This window comes from Pseudopodoces humilis, chromosome 16 (genome assembly GCF_049639895.1).
Source record: "Pseudopodoces humilis isolate 2021_Gansu_Grassland_sample_001 chromosome 16, ASM4963989v1, whole genome shotgun sequence".
Classification (NCBI taxonomy): domain Eukaryota; kingdom Metazoa; phylum Chordata; class Aves; order Passeriformes; family Paridae; genus Pseudopodoces; species Pseudopodoces humilis.
The window spans coordinates 8,275,040-8,294,362 of NC_142215.1; the positions used below are offsets into that span (position 1 = coordinate 8,275,040).

General features: G+C 40.2%; 1 protein-coding gene across 10 annotated transcripts in view; it reads left to right on the forward strand.

The window, feature by feature from the left end:
- ARNT2 (aryl hydrocarbon receptor nuclear translocator 2) overlaps positions 1 to 19,323 on the forward strand; it is a 95,222-nt gene that overhangs the window by 16,827 nt on the left and 59,072 nt on the right. For 6 of the 10 annotated variants that reach the window (XM_014251326.2, XM_088063085.1, XM_088063092.1 and 3 more), the window contains exons 2-5: positions 6,291 to 6,402; positions 11,975 to 12,022; positions 14,986 to 15,030; positions 17,577 to 17,790. In XM_014251326.2, the coding sequence (XP_014106801.1) occupies positions 6,291 to 6,402; positions 11,975 to 12,022; positions 14,986 to 15,030; positions 17,577 to 17,790 (419 nt within the window). Of the gene's footprint in view, positions 1 to 1,857; positions 1,996 to 6,290; positions 6,403 to 11,974; positions 12,023 to 14,985; positions 15,031 to 16,470; positions 16,589 to 17,576; positions 17,791 to 19,323 lie in introns of those variants that run through there. The other 4 variants (XM_088063090.1, XM_088063094.1, XM_088063089.1 and 1 more) reach the window with 4 other exon arrangements.

Sequence of the window (19,323 nt, forward strand, 5' to 3'; positions counted from 1 at the left end):
TCATGCTGGAGACCTGGGTGCTCTTCTGACTGAGTTATAGCCCCCACTTCTGCAGGGGGAAAGATTATCAAATTTTAGAGGCAGGCTGAGTGCTCAGGTTCAGGTCAGTTTTCACATTCATTCTGCAGTGCAGATACAAGCCTTGTTTTAATTCCTAGAGGGTTTATTGTTTTCCAAGACTAGAGACATGCTTTCAGAACAGAAGCCATTAAGGCTTCTTTTTTCACCTTTGCTCCCTGTTTTGATTTTCAGCAACCTCTTTTGAGGGAAATGGTCATAGTTTGGCAGGACTTGTCAGCAGTTGGATGCATTGACTTATTAAAGAGAGTACAAGAAATAGTTCACCTCAGTCAGAGGCTGAATAGGTCAAGAAGAGGTAACAAGGAATTATGAATAAGAAGCAGAAAAATAGCTGGGGAAAAATGCAGGGGCATAAGGTGCCATGCCATTTGTCAGGAAGACAGGAGGAATGAAGAAGCAGCTACCCTTTCCCTTCTTCCCAGCCTAACTTTAAGTAGCCAAGTGCATCTTCTGTCTGTGCTTCAGGTTTAATTTTTAGTCTGTAACATTCTCTGCGGTAGGTACAGAGTTGTGTCTCCTGTCTTCTGAATTGTGCTAAAGAGCATTCTGAGTTTATTCAGTCGTATATGGGTGGTATTGGTCATTTAGGCAGTGAATATGAATGTGGTCCACATCCTTTCCTTGCTCCATGATGTCTCTGGAAATTTTTGTGCGTTGACCACAGGGTATGTATGGATATGGATGAATGAAATTACCAACATGACTGGAATGAATAAGGTGATTAACATGAAAACTGGAAATTAAAATAAGAAGTACTGTGAAAATAACATTCAAAATCACATAGTAATGTATGAAATAATTCTTTGGTTTTACAGATCATAAGATTGATGTTTCCACATTGGGGTTTTTGGGTACAGTGGTTTCTGCATGGCATGATTAATTTTGAGTGCTTTAGAGGATCCTGGTTTTTAGCACTGGCTGCTCATCCTGTAGTGATTGGTCTCACATTGTCCCTCAAGCTGAGCACTTGCAGCAAGAATTCCCCTCAAGTAGACCGAAACTCTCTTTTGTCACAGTTTATTTCCAATTCTTTGTCTGCATCCCACCTTCTTTTGCACATCCAGGTGGTGTTGTTGAACTGTGGGGTGCACGAAAGGGTGTGGATTGCAGTGAGATCCCAGGGAATCCCACATGGATGGCTTCTGTGAACAGAAGTCAAGTGTGGAGGCACCATAGAGGGTTTCACCTCTGATTTCAAAACTTGCTCTTCCAGTCTGCTGGGGGAGCATATGGTAGATACCTCTTATGTGTGTCACTGACTCTAGCATCTCCTCTAGAGTCCCAGCAGGGAAGGCAGGGAGTGAGGTAACTGGGTTTGGCCTCTGGAACACCAGCTAGGCCACTCTTTAAATGCTTGGTCCCAGTCTCTGCTGAACAGGCAGTGCCCCTTCAACTGAGCAGCTCAATCTCATCATCTCCCCCCTCTCTGAGTATGCTTAGCATTCACCTGTGATGCAGGCAGAGGATAAAGCTCTGATCTTCATTTTGAAAAAGAGAGCGTTTCTCTAGTAACTGCTCACCACATGCCCTAATTTATCTTCAGGATTAGGGGTGGGCCCCCTGCACACACCCCAAAGCACAGAGCATTGTGGTGGAGGGGAAAGTTTTTATTTAATTAGGTTTTTTATATTATTCCTTAGTAGCTCTTTCCAGAACCTAAATGGTTAAAGTAGAAAATGTTAGTAATTTTGCTGCAAATAAATTGATCAGTATGCAAGACGGTTGTCACCGGCTGAATCATGGTCCACAGTTAAGGTAAACAGATCTGTGATGACATTTTCTGAGCAGAATACCAATGCTGCTACATTTCTTCCCAGAGGTTTCTGACTCTTCTTATATGCGGATAAAATTTTTCTCCAAGAAGGTTTTGTTCGCAGGAAAGAAATAGCATCTTTGTAAGAGTCTTCCTTAAAGGTGGGATTTCTTATATTTTGTGATTTATTTGCAATCGTAATTCTGTCGAGAGCATGGCAAGGAATGTTTTTGCTTTTCTGCATATCCTCTCTGTACAGTAGATGTTTTTGATGTGGAGCCTATTTAAAGTGTCTGGCAACGGAATGCAAGTAAAACAGTATTAATAGAGTTATCAGGAACAATGAAAAACGGGGATTTTTTATATTCTTTGAGAGTGAGCTCTGTTTTATAATCTCTGTAGTTAACACATAAAAGCAATGACTAAGTATACAGATAGATTTTTAGCGTTAATATTTCTGTGAAATATTTTTGACTACATGATGGCTTCGTATTTTTGTTGGCATATTCTAAAGTAAGAGCTATGATATAGTTTATTCTTAAATGTCTCTGTGCTAAGCAGAAAATCCCCCTTGCAATTGACTGCAATCAAAACCATTTAGCTGAGATGCATCTAACTCCCGTATCACTTCAGGGTAATGAAAAATGCAGTTTCTAAAGAAGTTTTTGAATTCTCCTTTCTTAGAATATTTAAAAGAACATTTTGAAATCATTGTGTGCAATGCTGTTGATGGGATTGGGCATGTTTGTAATTCTGTGTTTAGCCTTAGATTCACATTTAATTGGAGGTGATTGACATCTCAGCAGTTCTATGGATTAGTGGCTGGAAATCTGTCGCATTTGTACTGATAAAAGTAGAATTTCCACTTGTTTAGTCAGATGTTGGTATCTGACTTTAGTTGTGTTTATTATTACAGTAGATGCTGAAGGATAAAGGAGCCATGTGGAGAGCATGCTCAGTGGTACCTGGCATGGAATAGCAAACCTGGGACTGGTCCTCACAGCTAAAGTCAGGAATTCAAAGTCTTTGGGAGTCAGTAAAACCATTTCTCCAGTAGACTTTGGGTTATAACCTGGCCCTGTCTGTGTTGCTGTATTTAGGTGAGGGGAGTATGGTTCAAGTGGCTGAAAATGGTGTAGTTAACAGGACCTTTGTAAGATGGACTTAGAAAGTCTTGTCATGCACAGCATTTCAAAGCTTCCCAGCAGGATTCATGGCTGTGGTTTGTGGGGAGGAGCAGAGCAGGGGCAGCACCTCCAGAGCTGTGTGATGCTCCCTGTGAGGATACCTGGCCAAAGAGCTGCCCTTCTCTGGGGGATACCTCAGCAAGTCACAGATTTGTGTCAGAGGCAAGATAGAGCTGCATTTCAGGCAGTGGTTCTGGGGTGGGGCTCAAGATTTAAAGTTTGGGCTTGAGAGCCATGTTTTAGTAATTCCCTAGCGAAAAAGAGAAGTCCAGGTTCATCCTGGCATGCTGCACTTTTCTGTAATTCTTGCTCTGTTTTGGGTTCTCGTGGACTTTCATGGTATCCTTGTGCAGCATTTAGCTTGCTCTTTGTGCTTTGCTTTGTGAAGTGCACAGCAGCTATTTCTTTTGCAGATCTATGTAACAGCTTGAGATGAATGTGAATTTTTGGAGGAATAAATCCCTGTATTTTATCCCAGTATTTTAATGTGCGTTTGCAGATAAATTTTTATTTCAGAAACATACGTGAATATTTTGGGGTTGACCTAAATGTGGCACTGAAGTAAAGTGTAATGTCCAAACTCTGAATGCTCAGTAGTGAAATTAAGTCTGGACAGAAATGGAGGGACTAATTCTGCTTTTACATTGTTCCTGGATTAATGTGGCTCCTCAGGGATCCCCTAGATGAACATAAATATTACTGGCAGGATCTGGCCTGCTCCCAGACATGACAGTGATAACAAGAGTTGTTAACTGTGATCTAACTGGAGGAATGTTCACTAAAGGTTGCGAGTGTTGTGCTGGGTTTTGTTCTAATAACATTTCTGTGTTCTTTGGCAGATCTCTAGGAACTCTCTAAGCTCCAAATGAAAGAGTGCATGCATTTTTTCAGCAAAAAAAATTATTCCTATTTGACACTAAGATACACCTTCTAAAGATTTTAGAGAAATTTGTTCAGAATGCTGCCTTGATGGTTACAGATGATTTCTGTGAATGTTCAGCTTGATGTTGTTTCACTTCCTGAGAATTTTACCATTACGTTTATGTATTTTAATTTTGGGTAGAGTAAGCAACACTTGTATTATTTCCATTGGCAAAAGGGAAGTCCACTCTTTGAACATTCAATCTCAGGAAGAGAACACCTTGTTTCCCAGCACTTGCTGCTGAAACACTACTGTGAACAGCACTGTTAATGTGTATCTGGACATGGGTTTAGATAAGCCTGAAAACATGATCTTTATGATTGTTGACCCAGCATGTCTTTTTATTTTTTTGTCAGTGGTGAGAGGAAGGGCTCTACAGAAAGAGGCTTGCCTAACCTGTTTTGGATGCACCTCAAAGCATGGAATGCATAAAGGAGAGCAAGGGGGCTTTGTTGCCTTTTTTTTTGGTGAGCTGTAAAGTTACCTTGAGCAATTAGTGTCGGCTTTTGGACTTTTAAAAGTAGATGAATACAACCCTTGGTGTCTTTTTCATCATCTTTGGTTTAGATTGTGGAAAATAAGGTTACAAGAGTTTCTCATCACAATACAGTATGTTCTTACTCTTAAAATACTGCTCAGAGATGATCTGAAATTGTAATACAGTTACTACTTAAAAAAAAATCTGATCTCCTTGATGATCTATACTGAAATGTGTTTCTGAGTGACGGGGACACTTTGCAGGTAGATTTATTACGGTTTTTACCATCTGCTTTAATAAATGAGTGAGCAGAGCATTTCAAAATGACCTTCAGTTCTATCCATGAGAGATGAGTTTGAATGTTCTGAGTGAATTATGGGCATTAGACAGCTAAGGGTATTTATTCTGGAAATAGTGGTTTACCAGTTGTTTGCATGCTGATGCTTTTATTTGTCTGGAGGCATGCTAATGTGCATTAAAGCTGTGTTTCCACATAGCTGCAGCTTTAGCCACTATGGAACTTTCTGTGGTGTGGGGGTGTAGGCAGAGGTCTCATTGTTTGGCCTTGCGGACTTTGTTAAAAAATATTGGATTGCTCTGTTGCTTTTTAGTTGAAAAGGAGTTAATAAAACTAAATGTACTAGAAGAAATTCATGAAATCAGTGAACAGATAAAATGTTATTATTTGAAATGCATAATGTTGCATAATGGATGTGTATAAAGTGTGGCAGAGATGGAAGTGCTCTCCAGACATAATGAAAGAACGTGGATTCCTGTCTCCATAATTGAAGTTATTTCATACTTATCTGTTGGGGAAAAAATAGAAGGATTTTTTAAACAGATTTTCTTTCCATTAGTAATTATATTTAGCTATAGCTCCAGATACCTTGCCAAGTTTTTTTTTTAAAGTTGGAAGGAAGATGCATTTTCTTTCAAGATAATTAAATGTTTTGACTGTAGATTTTGCCTCCAGAGTGAATAAAGTATATGTGCATTAGAAAAAAGTTTTAATTGCTCATATAGTTTATAAGAGTTATACAGAGGAAAAACATTCTTAAACCCATGCTTAATAATGGAATAGAAGAAAAGGATATAAATATGTTATATTCCACTTTTCTTTTTTGAAGTGTAATGAACTGTTATTAATAGATATTGAAGTATTTGCCATTAGTGGTCTGAAAACAATTGCATAAGGTGAGCTTTTGCAGTTTCTCACATCGAAGTTTTGAGGTTTGAGGATCTCATTAACCTGTGGCTATACCTTGAGCCATGGCAGAGGGGTGAATATATCAGCCTGGATTTTGGGCTCACTTCTGCTCTGCATGGCATCACACAGACACCAGTGCAGTCTGGCCCTCTGAATGCCTCCAGAATATCAATAATAAAAACCAGCATCACCTGATAATTCATCTCTGCTCTCAGCTCTTGGTCTTTCGAGCAAACTGAGTTTTTGAACTTTCTTTTTCTTGGTGCCCTGGTACCATGATCTGCAGCTTCCTTTGCCTTGGGAATTCAGCTCTGCGTTTCTGTACAAGGCACTTTAACTGTTGTAGAAGGTTGTTGGCCTTCATCTGACAGCCTCTTTGAGACTTAAAATGAGAACCATTAGGTCAGTGGAATTACAGAGGTACCTACCTGCAATTCTCCCTGTCTCCCAGGCACTGTAATGTCTACTGAGCTGGGCTTTTTCTAAAGGATCTGGGAATCTGTTGGGTTTTAGTAGGAGAGCTTTACTTTTCCTTAGAAATAAAAAGGAAAGCTTTCTCTGTTTTTTTTGTGAAGGGCCTGTCTCTAATCAGCAGAGTTTTCTCATGGAAGGTAATGGATTAAGAGATTTCCCCCACCTCTCCCCCTGCCTCTGCCTTCCAGAAATGGCATCAGATATTCCTGGCTCGGTGGCCCTGCCAGTGGCTCCAATGGCGAGTGGACAAGTGAGGATGGCAGGATCCATGCCTTCCAGAGGAGGAAAGCGTCGCTCTGGGTAAGCCATGTCCTTTTTTTTCAGGGCTGAAACTGGAAATCACTTGTATTGTAAAACTCAAAATGCACCTGTATATGTGTGTGTTTATTATGTATCGTTATATTTATGTAACCTGCATTACAACGTTGGTCACTAATGGTTTGTTTTTCTATTCACTGCATCTGTTCTTCCTGCAAGATCAAACTTGCTGATAAGCATATGGCTTGTTGTTTTGCTTGTTTCAAAAGATTTTCAGGTTTGGCAAGATATCCAGAAAGAAGTTTGGATCCTGTGGCTGTTGTAGATATAATGAATGCGTATTGCCTACATCTGTTTAATCTTACAGTGATTTATCAAGTGTATAAAGGTAGCAAGATTACTCAACTTCATCTGAAGTTTACACTTGGAATCTCTTAGAGAGAGGCCTGTTAAAGATGTTTTCTTTATAGTTCCAGGTACAGAAATAGCATGAGGGCTCACTCTTCAGAGATTGTGGACCACGATATTCTAGGTCTCACTGGAAGCACAGCACAGTCTTCTTCTGGGAGAAGGACCTGAATCAAATTCAGCCCTTGCACAAGCTCGAGGGCTCTGCTAAAGAAGAAAATTTGTCTTAACAAGCGTCAGAGGCAGATGTGGTATAGGGGTAGTTGCCCACATCAGATTGCTCTGTGGCAGCTCATAGTAATTCTCTGTTAGAACAAAAGTATAGCAAGAGCTTGAGAAGAACAGAAAACTACTCTCTAGCGTTGACAGCTCCCTCCTGCTTTTATCAAAGGTTGATCACAAATAGTAATGGTCTTTGGGTGATGCTTTCTCAGAGATAACTGATCTGAGAGTCTCTTCAAAGGAGATTGATTAGTCTTATATTTAGTCCTAAATAAGGCAGTGGTGGGGCTTAACAGGATTGACAGCGTGAGTAAAATCTTTGCCTAAGGAAGACATTATTCCTTGCAAGAGCTACTCTAGGGATTGCTCACCAAGGTGGGTTGCCAGTTTTGTGTGTCTGCTCCAGTGACAGTGCTGGAGTCTCAGTCTTGGACTGAATTAACAAGGGAGGAGGTTGACCTTGCCTTGACTGTGGGGCGAGGTTGGTGTGATGTGAACACTCTGGGTGGTTGTTATGAGGTGGTGTTCTTTGAACAGAACAGTTTTAATATCTCCCCCACTGAGTGCTCTTCTTATGCTGATCTAACTGTATGAAATTAGTTTGAGAAACTCCTAAAATCTAGCTTTGACAAGCATCACGTTTTTATTTTCAAGCTGCTCAGTGAGAAAACCTTTTTAGACTTGCACTCAGAAAAGACAAAGCATTAACATCTTTTCATTGCTACCTAACATGGATAAGGTTTTGTACTTGAGTTGCAGGATATTTGATCTCTTTTTTGATCATAAACCATGTCAGCTCTGAATATCAGTTTGCAATTTACTGTTGCCAAGGTTTGATGCTGCTGACTGTGAAATATTCTGATATTAAATACTGACTTGATATTAATTGAAATGCTTTAACTGTTGCATTTTAAGTATTGTCATCTATTTGTGAGAAAGTGAAGTGAGGGGAGGGTGGGAGGAACATAAAATCAAATTATTTTAAATGTCTTTAACGTGTTAATTCAATGAGTAAATTAGTACAGAGTCACTTTTTTACCTGGATCATGGTATTTCATCTGTGCACCATAGCTGTGAACTAATGGCCTTTCTCCAAGCCTGAGCTGAAAGTACTTCTTTTTTTTTTCTTTTTTTTTAATATTCTCTGTGTGTGTATTCAGACCTTGAGGGAAAGAATGCCTGCTGTGTCTAATTCCTCTGAGCTTCTCTTTGAACAAAGTTGCAGCTAACACTTGGCCCTTTCACTGCTGTTCTGTTGATACATCTTCCTACACCTCAGTCCTTGGGCATTTTAGAAGTGAATTTTGTGTCAAACATAAAGGAGTGGAGCTAGCATACACAGCCAGCTTTCCTAGTTTTGGTTATCTCTGAAAATTGTTTCTTTTTTCATAATTGCTGAGACAAGCTGGCAGAATAATTGCTGTGTGGACTTGAATGTAGATCAGTTTAAAGTCATTGGCTATACAGAAGGTGTTTCTGCCGTGTTGGCATTTGCCTTCATTGACAGCTTGGAAAAATATTTTTCCTTTCCATAAATTATATCAACTATTTCATAGAAAAAAGTGACAGCATAAGATAATGCACTGCAGTGGTCAATAGCTACCTTAGATTAATGCACCCTCAGTTCTTTATTTAATGTGGTTTTAATTTAGGCTTTGCTGTATTAGAGGATAAGGGGCTCTTTCACCTTCCTGGGCTATCTGTACCTGGGCAGGGAGAGTTGGGGTTTTTTTGATGAGCTGGTTTCAACTGCATGGGTTTTGTTTTGATTCACAGAATAGTCTTGCCTTTTCTCTGAACCAGAACTGTCAAAATCTGGGGAAAAGAGACCTCATCCCAGCATTCTACCCCCCAATATTGCTCTCAATGAAGGGCTCTAATACAGATCCCCATCTGCTTCTCAGCTGCATTTGCTCCTGACCATTCCTGCCTGCCCTCTTCCTACACTGTGTAATCATGGCAAGCATCTTTTGATATTTCTTGGGAATTTTACATAGTAATTTTTGTTGCAGTGTTGAAATCCTCTCACATGTCAATTTTCTTAACCTGTGCAGGTCCACCTTGTTGGAGGTGTTTTGGTTTGTTGATTTGTCTTATGAAAATGTTTCTAATTGAGAATAATTAAATTTTAAAAGGTATTTTTATCACTGTATTTATGGTAGCCCCACATCTTCTAAGGAAAATACATTTTAATAAGTACCTCATGCATCAGGCCTTTTCACGATTGATGTGAACAGTATGAACGAGGAAAACAAGATTTGTGCTGTCTCTTCAAAACAAAAGAGCAGAGTGCAGCTCTTTTTTAAAGCCTCTTTTTAATGGGAATTTTAAATGAAGATAAAAGATAGTCTTTCTGAATCTTCTGAAATGATGTAATTTGTCTTCTGGGAGGCTGCTTCTACTGTTTTGCTAATGTGCAGTATATTCTATCTAAACAGGAGATCTTATCTGTCAGGGTATGAGGAGGTTGATGGAATATTATTTTTACATGTTCTGCTGTGTTCTACTAAAGGTTACAGCTGATTCACTGTCTTTGCCTCGCTGTAAAACAGACACGGTGGATCAGGCAGGACACTGGAATCAATGACTTTATACCTGAGGGGTTTTTATTTAATGTTTCAAAGGGTTTTTTTTCATTTTGCAGAGTGAAATTAGGCAATGTGTTACTAACAAAGGTGGGGCAGAGATATATTTGCTGTTGCATTTTTTAAAAGTATTGATATTTTAAATGAAATTTGTGTTTCATTTCCATGTGAAATAAAGGGGTTGGGGTAGTTTAACAAAGCAAAAGCATTATTTAAAGACTTAGTCTGGTGCACTGATGTTTTACCCTATGCATTCAGATTCTGCTGTGATGAGCCCACTGTAAATATGGGAGGTGTTACCTGTGGATATTAACCCATCAAGACTCTATCCTAAAGTTAAGAAATTGATATCCAACCATCTAAATAAATATGTGTGTTAGTCCCCCTTACTCCCTCATACAGTGCAGGCAGCAGGATCAAGCCTTAAACTGTCATCATCATCTCTAATTCTCTGCATTGCATTCCAGTAATACTAAACTAGATTAAATACAGTACAGCTAATATTTGATGTTGGGGAAAACCCATCCCTTTGCACTCAGCTGGAGTATTTGGCTGGAAGCTAAATAAATCCTAGAATTATATCCACCAAGGCATGTGATCTCCGTGTGCTGGAGAGGAAGGAAAAGAGTTACAAAATTAATCTGTCCCAGATTAAAGCAGTGTCTCATAAAATCCCTGAAGAAAATGCTTTCCCCCACAGGTGTATAATTTTTTCTGCAGCCCTTTTCCCCCAGTTTGAAACTGGGTGTTTCTCTCAGATGTGTTTCAGCTGCCAGTGAAACCAAGTAAGGATGTGCCTGATGTGATGCTTTAGTGAGTGGCTTCAGGTGGAGCCGTCCACTTTTAAACAAACAGCTCTCTTGTAACACTGAATTTTGCATTTTCAGTGCAGGTAGTAACATTCCAATTCTAATAACTGGGAAGGTTTTTCTGGAGTGTCTCCTGCAGGCACATTATTACACGTGGGGAGGAAGCAGGTAGGAGAGAGGAGACCCTGGGCTATACCACGGTGTGTAAATGTTAAATTTCTGGGAGTGCTGCGGGTCAGGAGGATTCAGGCTGCTGCTGCTGCCAGCCCTGAAGGCCACATTTGGGGTGCCAGCAGCAGCTGGCTCCTGTCTCAGCACAGGTGAGGGCACAGGCCACTGGGGGTCGGTGGTGTTCTGTGTGAGGGATCACAGACTCTGGAACCGCATTTGGTGGTAATTAGGTGAGCAGAGATGTAATTCATAGTGAAAACGACGATTGCATCAAAGTTAAGCAAGTTAAATACACAGCTTTTCTTAAAGCTCTTTGGGGAAAATGGTTTTCTCTTTGCTTCCTCTAGAAATGAATAACCACTGTTAACATCTGGAAAATATTATTGTAACTTTTCAGATGCCATGTCCAATTCCTTTGCTCACTTGCTACCCTCATTCCAGTTGAGTGGAGGTTGCTGTGGCTCAGACACATCTTTTATGGGCCAGTCTGCCTTGGTTGTCTGAATTTAAGAAGGAAGACAGTGCCTGACTGGCACTTCTACTTCTCTATACTGATGTAGTTTTAGAGACTGTTTTTGCATCTTTGTTCCCACAATATGGACATACAAATCTCAACTTGTCATTGGTAGGAATCCTTTTAATACTGAAATAAATATCCTTGTCACTTTGAAAGGTTTTTGCCTTTAATAGGACTTAGACCTGTTAATATGAAAATGTGTTAGAGACATGGAATCTGTAGTTGTGTGAAGTTTTACTACACTGAAAAGTTAGAAAGCTTAGAATGTTAAAGAAATATGAAAAAATGTTTGCAAAACAAAGCTGTAGTTTCCTATCTACGCAAATTAAAAGTGATTGATCAGGGTTTGTATATCATACTATTGTATTTCTTTATTAAAATAAACACACTAATGCAATAATTGTAAATTATAGTTTTATATCAGCTTGATTGTCTAATGGCAGAGTTGCATACTTATAATTGGGATATAAATATCCAGAGGTATAAAAATGTCTAAAATGCTTTGTAAATTATGCTATTGTATAACTTTGTAGTGATAATATCTATGATACAATCACATTGCCTAATACAGGAATCTAATTTAGATGTCTAAATTAGGAAGATAATCTTGCTAGTTTGTGTAAGAAGTGAAGAAAGATGTTCCTGCTCCCTGGAGGAGCCAAACTGGTGGGCTGGGATTTGGCCCAAGGAAGAACTCAGCTCTTCCACAGCCCTAAGAAGGTCTGGGATGTAAATCAGATGATGAGCTCTAGGCCTGGGGAGGGTGAGCAAGACTGGAATCCTCAGTCATTAACACCTCTAGGTAAAACACAAATCTGGCAACATTGAGAACAGCTGGCTTGAATGTTCATGCCACCACTGCCAACGCCTTCATTGCTGATCTGGAAATCTTGCTTTTACAGAATGGACTTTGATGATGAAGATGGGGAGGGGCCCAGCAAATTTTCAAGGTGAGCATTTACAAAAGAGTTGGCCAAATCCCTGACTTCTTTCAGTGGGGAAAGACAGCTGTCTTGTTGCTGATGTTTTAAAATCAGTATAAATATGGGTGAAGAACTTGCCAACAACTCGACCCAAATATTAATTACTCTTTTTATCAGCTTTATAGCAGAAATCTGCCTAATGTAGTTTTTGGCTTATAAAGCTGACAGCGTGTGTGTTACAATTTCACTCTGCAGCTATATCAAATGAGAAAACTTGTGATTTTTAGCTTATTATTTCAACTGCTGTAGATGAAACTTCAGTTATTTGACATTGCTGAAGTTGTCTTTCAGCCACTGAAAATGCTATTTCATTTCTAATTTATTTCAGATGTTAAGTGCTTGTTAAGACAATTTGACAGATCCTAGAGGTGGATTGTTTTTTTTAAAGTTAATGAGCTTTACATTATGTACCATTAGGTGTAACTGAATAGTAAAAATTGACAAAAATGTTAATTAACATGGAATATTCAAAGCTAGAAATAAACAGTAAAGCCTCATTGCCATTTTTTCACTTTTCCTTTTTTTTTTCTGGTCACACTGTTTGCATTTTTTCATTAGAAACCAAGCAGCTGCAGTGAGGGGTGTAGATACTTTGAGGCCTGTGGGTAACTGCTGATTATCCAAATTGTAATTGCAGCTCTGTGGCAGCAGCCACGTTGAAACACAGCTGTCACTGGAGGGTTTAACAGGATTATTCCAGTCAGTGGAAAGAGAAGTGTGCTGAAGATACACTGTGGCACCATATCATAATTTACTGGACAAGACCAGCAGCACTCCTGTTTGCTTGATGTCATTTACAGAACCAGTCCTTGGGGTTAAAACTGGTGATTTGAGGGCTTGGTCCTAATATTAAGGGAACAAGATTTGTGAGGAATGGGGCCTGATTTGTGCCTGCACAAGCATCAGGGCTACTGGGCACGCTGATGCACGTGTGTTGGTCTTTCCCCATTCTGGTTTTGGCCTTTCAAAGTCTGGGGCTGGGTTGAGCCAATAATTCCATGGCTTTTAACAGAGAGGTATGCTGTCCTGTGCTTAGACTCAGTTGATTTTAGGTGTCAGATCAAAATCTGATATTTAAGTCTTAAATGCTGTATAGATTGTTCTGTTTTTAGAGTACAGAAAAACCATGCAGAGACACCCAGGGCTATGTTCAGAAGTCTTCTAGTTGTTCCCTTCTCCAGGTTTCTCTCATGACTTACTCCTAGCTTGTTTCAGTCAAAATTATTTAGTTATCAAAGAGCTGCTGTTTAAATGTTGAATCTAACCCAGCTGGCTTTGACTGAAGTGCCTGAAGGAGCATGTGTGCAGAGTCAGCTGGGAGACTGGAAGGGAAAAACCAGTAGTTGAAGGCAGTAACATCTTCAGCCCAGTCAAGCAGAGAAGGATGAGTAGCAGAGCCCCAGGCTGGTGGGAGCACAGGAGTAGTGGTGTTAGCACAGTGCTCCATGGCAGGTAACACACTCTGCTTCTCAGGGCTTCCAGCTCAGCTCAGGTATCCCTGCATGACACCTCATCCTCACATGGAGCCTGTGCATGTGCTTCCCCTGTAATGTGCCCATTCCTCATTGAATCAGTCTTTTTGCTGAAAATTATGTGGACTCAGTCTGTTCTCCTGGCAGAGTCAAGGGACTAAAGTGGTGTCACCTGAATATTTTTTGCTGGTGTTGAACACATCATAAAAAAATACAGCTCAAGACTTGCTTAAGCTTTGTCTTCACTGTTTGAATGAGGAGCTTGAATAGGTGCATTACCTAAAACTAGTTTTAATTAATTTCAGACAGAAAAAAAGAAAAAGTTCATTATTGATTTGTTAGAAGAGGAAGAACAGGCTTATTTAGGCTGTATTATTTTTTAGCTAATACGTGGGACCTTGATAGGCTTTCTGTTGTAATAAATTACGTCATCTTGGAAAGGTGTAGTTCTAATAAAAAATCTAATTTAACTCTTCTTGAGCAGTCATAGTCTTCGTGTCTAGAAAAGACGTTACTTTATTTTTGTGTTTTCTAAAACAAACGTTTTGTGTTTTGGAACTAGCAGTTTGGTTTCAAACGAATGAGTCTTTCCATAACTATGCTAGCAAAATCCAATTTCAAATGATTGATGTTTTTTTAGGAAAGAGAAAGAGGAGCAGCATGTAATTTTTACTGAAATGTCACATTGCTGCATGTCTTTGGGACAATGCTTCAGAAAAAGTGAAGCTTTAGTCCCACAGGACAAAAGTCCCATTAGTCTGGATTTCCTCCATAAAGGTGCTGCTCAAACACCACTCATACCTTGCTGGGCATCCAACTTCTGTTGGTTTGAGTAGGAATGTTTACTTCTAGGGAATTTAGCCAGTTTAAATTTCACTTCTATTTACCCAGCAGTTTCACCTGCCTGCCTGCCTTTTGCCAGCCTCCATGACAGTCAGTACAGTGTTTGAACCTACACAACTTTTTCCTGAAGGCTCCCTTACATAAAGCATCGCCCTTCAGCCGTGTCTCTGCCCTCCTGTGTTATCTGTGGACCATCAGTGCCCTCTGCTGAATGGAGGGAGCTGTGGTTGCAAGCTGGAACAGATACAGCCCATTCACTTCCAGCACAGCAATGAATATTTCATGGCCTGCTGTGGATAAAAGCTCACTGGTGTTTTCTGTACTGGTGCTGCTTGTTAAGTTTCCCAAGAAATCAGTGTATGTCAAAGTGTTTGCTTAAATCCACTGAAATGTGTCTTCTATTTTTTTAAATATACAAATGAAGTTTCTGAATCGGCATGGCTTGGAAGTATCATCAGACTCTGTGTTTTCTTTGCTGTATCATTCTCATTCCCTTGTTTTTCTTGCTGTTATTTGTAATGGTTTGCAGTTGTGAATTTTTTTGCTTTCTGCTGTGTGTTGGCTATCACGCAATGCGTAACCCCTGTTGATTGATGTACTATCTTTTGTTTCTAGGTATGATGGTGATCAAATCACTGGTGATAAGGAAAAGTTTGCAAGGTAGGCGTGTCCTGTAGAGCTCTTCTGCTGAGAGAAAAGAGGGGGATGTTCGTGTCCAAAGAATCTCAGTACGTGTGCCTTAGCTTAGAGAGATAGTTAATTTGTTTTAGGTGGGATGATGATCAAAGTACTGCTGGCACAGAAGGGAATGGTAGGAAAAAGGAAAGTCAAATATGGCTTGCCCCCATTTTTCATTTATGTTACGCTGTTCATACTGATCTTTTGGCTGCTCCAAAATTGCGTGAAGTCAGAAATACAAACCCTGAGTGGTTTTGGATCAGCTCCCCCTGTATCACAAAATTTAATGTCCCTTCATAATTTCTGTATAAAAACAAAGTTAGAAATGACAGAATTAGGACATCATTCTGTACAAGTTTGTGAATGCCAGTTCACATGGTGGGTTCCTAGAACACACACTTTGGAAGAGGAGCAGAGCCCCTCTTTTAAGGATTTAAATTTCAACTAGTTTCAGGAAACTTTTGGGGTATTGTCTGCTTGAACAATTCCAAAGCCAGCAGATTAATGTGCTATTACTGTCTAGCTTGTAAGATCATAAATGAAATGGACTGCTGGGATACTCTTTTTCTCTCAGGAAGTTTTACAGTCTGTTTAGTTTCTATAATGGTTGGTTTCAATGTTCAGAAGTACCAAAATACTTGTGTGATAGACAATGTATTATGTACTTACAAGTGTGAAATGTATGTTGAATATGTCTGTTCTTTGTCTCTCTCTCTTTTCTCTTAACCACCGCTTCTGTGAAAATGCTGAACTTAGAGCAAGCTTTCATGATGTAAAAGCGCTTTTATCTTCCCTGTGTCCATATTTATCTGCATGTAGCAGCTGGCATGTACACACTGTGCTCTGTGCACATGTGCACTGTCACACCAGCTGTTGTGCTCGGTGTGTGTATGATCCAGCTCCCCCTGTTCCTCCTGCGTCTGTGCAGACCCACACAAGGGCTGTTCCTCAGCCAGGTGAAATGAAAGGTTCACTGTTACAGTGTCCTAGACCGTGACCTCAGGCAAGGCTTGGCTGTAATTTACTGAGCAGCCACGGGTTGTCATAGCTGGATTTTCTGCATATCACACAGTAAGCACAGGAATAGTAACTCTGCATGTAACCCTAACAAGTGGTGTTTCTGCAGACAGTGCCTCATGCATGTAACACCTGTATGTGCAGGGGCAGGATACCCAAAGCAGGGCAAGCCCTTGCATTCCCCTGTTTCAGCAAACTGCATACAATTGTTTCCTGCATTTTAAGAAAAGGCTTAATATCTAAAAGTATCCAAAAAGTGTGCCAAGCCTAGCTTCTGCTTCCATGGTCAGTCTTCAAAGCAGTCAGCTCCAAAGAATGTTGCAGTTTCTTTTAATGTTGTGTTATCACATCAGTCAATGCTGGTGGACTCTCCAAGTGATCACCTCTCGCATCTTGTTGGATCAGCCAGCGATCCCACAAGACAATGCCATGCACAGCTCATTGAAATCAGTGGAAGATGCTGCTTTGACAACTGAAGCATCATCTACCTGTCGTGTACTTGTATTTAGCTGCCACCTGACAGGTACAGTATGAGAAGAATAAGTGCTGGGCACTGAAACATTCTAGGTCCATTTGGACCATTTCAGATGTATATATTGGTGTGATTCCTTAATGCTGATTGAGCAGTTGTGATTTCCAGAAGGGGAAAACTGAACTCTGAGATGTTTATTTCTGAAAGATTCTGGTGGGTTTCCATTTTGGGATTTCTCAAATCACCACCTCAGCCATATAATTCCTCTAAAGGATGAGAGCATTTCAACCTAGCCCAACTTGGGGCAGCATCAAGTACTGTCATTGTTGCTTCCCTGCTGTGCTAAATTGTCCCTGAACATAAATTCCAGTCTATGTCTGACAAGCCAGATGTTTACTTGCTGTCTTTCATACGCATTTTATTTATTTATTGGGATTTTTTTTTTTTGTATGTACTGTTATCCCATATCTGGTCCCAGTGCTGCAGTCTTGTCCTGCAGGATTGTAGTGACTCCCTGCAGGAATGTGGGGCGTTCCAAAGGAGCATTGTTTGGGATCTGTGTTGTCACTAAGTGGGTTTTCTTCATAAGTCAGTGTTGACATTTCCTGCTGACCTGATGCAGTTGTTAGTGAGAGGTTTCCTCTAAAGGACACCTTTTACAAGCAGCTGAGAGATGCATCACAGCAAATTTGGGAGTTTGACTGGAGTTGGCAGATGTTAGCTTTTCACATATTTCTACTTCATTTTGATCCTTAAACCAAAGGAGATTAAACTGGTTAAGAGATTAAGGCCACAAGCCAATAAATAGAAATACAGGTTCTTTTCACAACTATGGGCAAATCATATTTATCTGTCTGTGGCCTGGATTTTCTGTCTGTAAACTGAGGGATAATAATGGTTGGCTTTGTAAAGCACTTTACTCTTCTGGGATGCAAACAGCAGAACAAGTGCAAAGTATTACGATACATTACCTCCAGTTCAGATTCTTACACTGCTCACATCTCTCTTCTGTTGCTTTGGTGTTTCTTTAAATGCTCAGGGAGAATCACAGTGAGATCGAGAGGCGCAGGAGGAATAAGATGACCCAGTACATCACCGAGCTGTCAGACATGGTGCCCACGTGCAGCGCCCTGGCTCGTAAGCCCGACAAGCTGACCATTCTTCGCATGGCTGTTTCCCACATGAAATCCATGAGGGGCACTGGAAACAAATCTACTGATGGAGCTTACAAGCCTTCCTTTCTTACAGAACAGGTAGAATATACAAAAATGTTGGTTTTCCCTGTTTGTTTGGTATTAAAAGGTATGAGGAAATACTGAGAGAAGTAGAGCCTCAGCATGATCCTTCACTGTGGTGCAGCAGCTGGTACCAGTCAAGGTGTGAATACAGACAGTTTTTTTGTGACTGTTTGGACTTGATCTTAACACTATGACAGATCTTTCTTTTTGGAGAAGCAAATTTGCATTCTTAAAATTGAGGTTTGTCTGCCTGAAAAACAAGTCACTCACTGCCTCGCAGAAAGGAATTTTCACCTCCAGATCTGGGTTCTTCCCATCCTAGCAAAGATTCTCTAAAATAAGTAAAAATGAGTCTGGAAAGACCTGCCTCTCTCTCCTGGGATTAGAGGAAGGTTAAAAACATCATTTAGTCTTAATGCTGGAGTTCACAGCAGCTGAACTGGGCAGAGATGAATGCCATCTGTACTGGCTGAGGTACTTCGTTGGTTACGTTTTTGATAGAAGAAGGAGGATGCACCCAATGCTTGAAGGAAAACTGTGTTTACTGAGCACATTGAAAATTCCTACCACCTCCATTGTTTTTGAAGTCCTATGGGTGTAATGTTCATTTTTGTGGTCTGAAGTGATTTAAGCACTTACACATGGAAGTTATGGCTGGAGGCAATACTTCTTTCTCTTAGATAAACAGCAGCTGCTGGTGACCCCTCAGTGCTCATGACTGCTTATTCCAGCTCTCCTGGAGTGTGTTTCTGGAGGGACTGTGCCTTTCTGCTGGTGGCACACCCTAGTCACTTCTCAATGCAATTCTTTTTTTTTTAAATCTTGCTGAATTACAGAGTTTGTTTTCGTCTTTTTTAATAATGTGCAAAACTGGTTATATTATCCTCAGTATAGTGTGACCAGCTGTGCTATGAGCTGTTTTGTTTTGTCAGTAATTTAGGATCAATGTGCTTTCTCTATAACAAAGCAGCAGAAGTTGACAGTCTGTTGAGTGTTTCTTGAGATGGATTATCTGTTTCTTAACAGTTCACCAGATTTTTATCCTCATCAGCTAATACCTACCACTTGCACACTAACCCTGCTGAGCTGTCTCACCTGGAATGGGACTCAGGTTGTCCAGAGCTCTGTCTTTGAGTGCAGTATCTTAACAAGCTCTGGTGGTCACTGGAGCTACCGAAGGCTGTTCAAGCTTCTTTTCCAGGAATTGGAGTGGTAGTTGTCATCCTTTGCTGTGAGAGGTTTTCAAGCTCTGTTAAGGAAAGGAAATACTTCTGAGTGATGCTGAGGCTTCAAACTCACAGGCTGGAAAAAGAAGGCAAAAAGCAATAGAACCTTCTTGTAGTGGCTCAGGGCCCCTAATGGAAGAAGAGGTTGGGGATTCTTTCCTCGTTCCCATTACACTTTCTGCCTTTTATCCAGTGACTGTTTAATTTACAAACAGAGCTCATCCTGAGCAGGGCCAGGGAGAACCAAACTAGAAAGTCTTATTGGTTTCTTTCCAGTTAAATTATTCAGAATGTTTAATTAAGGGATGAGTTTGCCATGAGT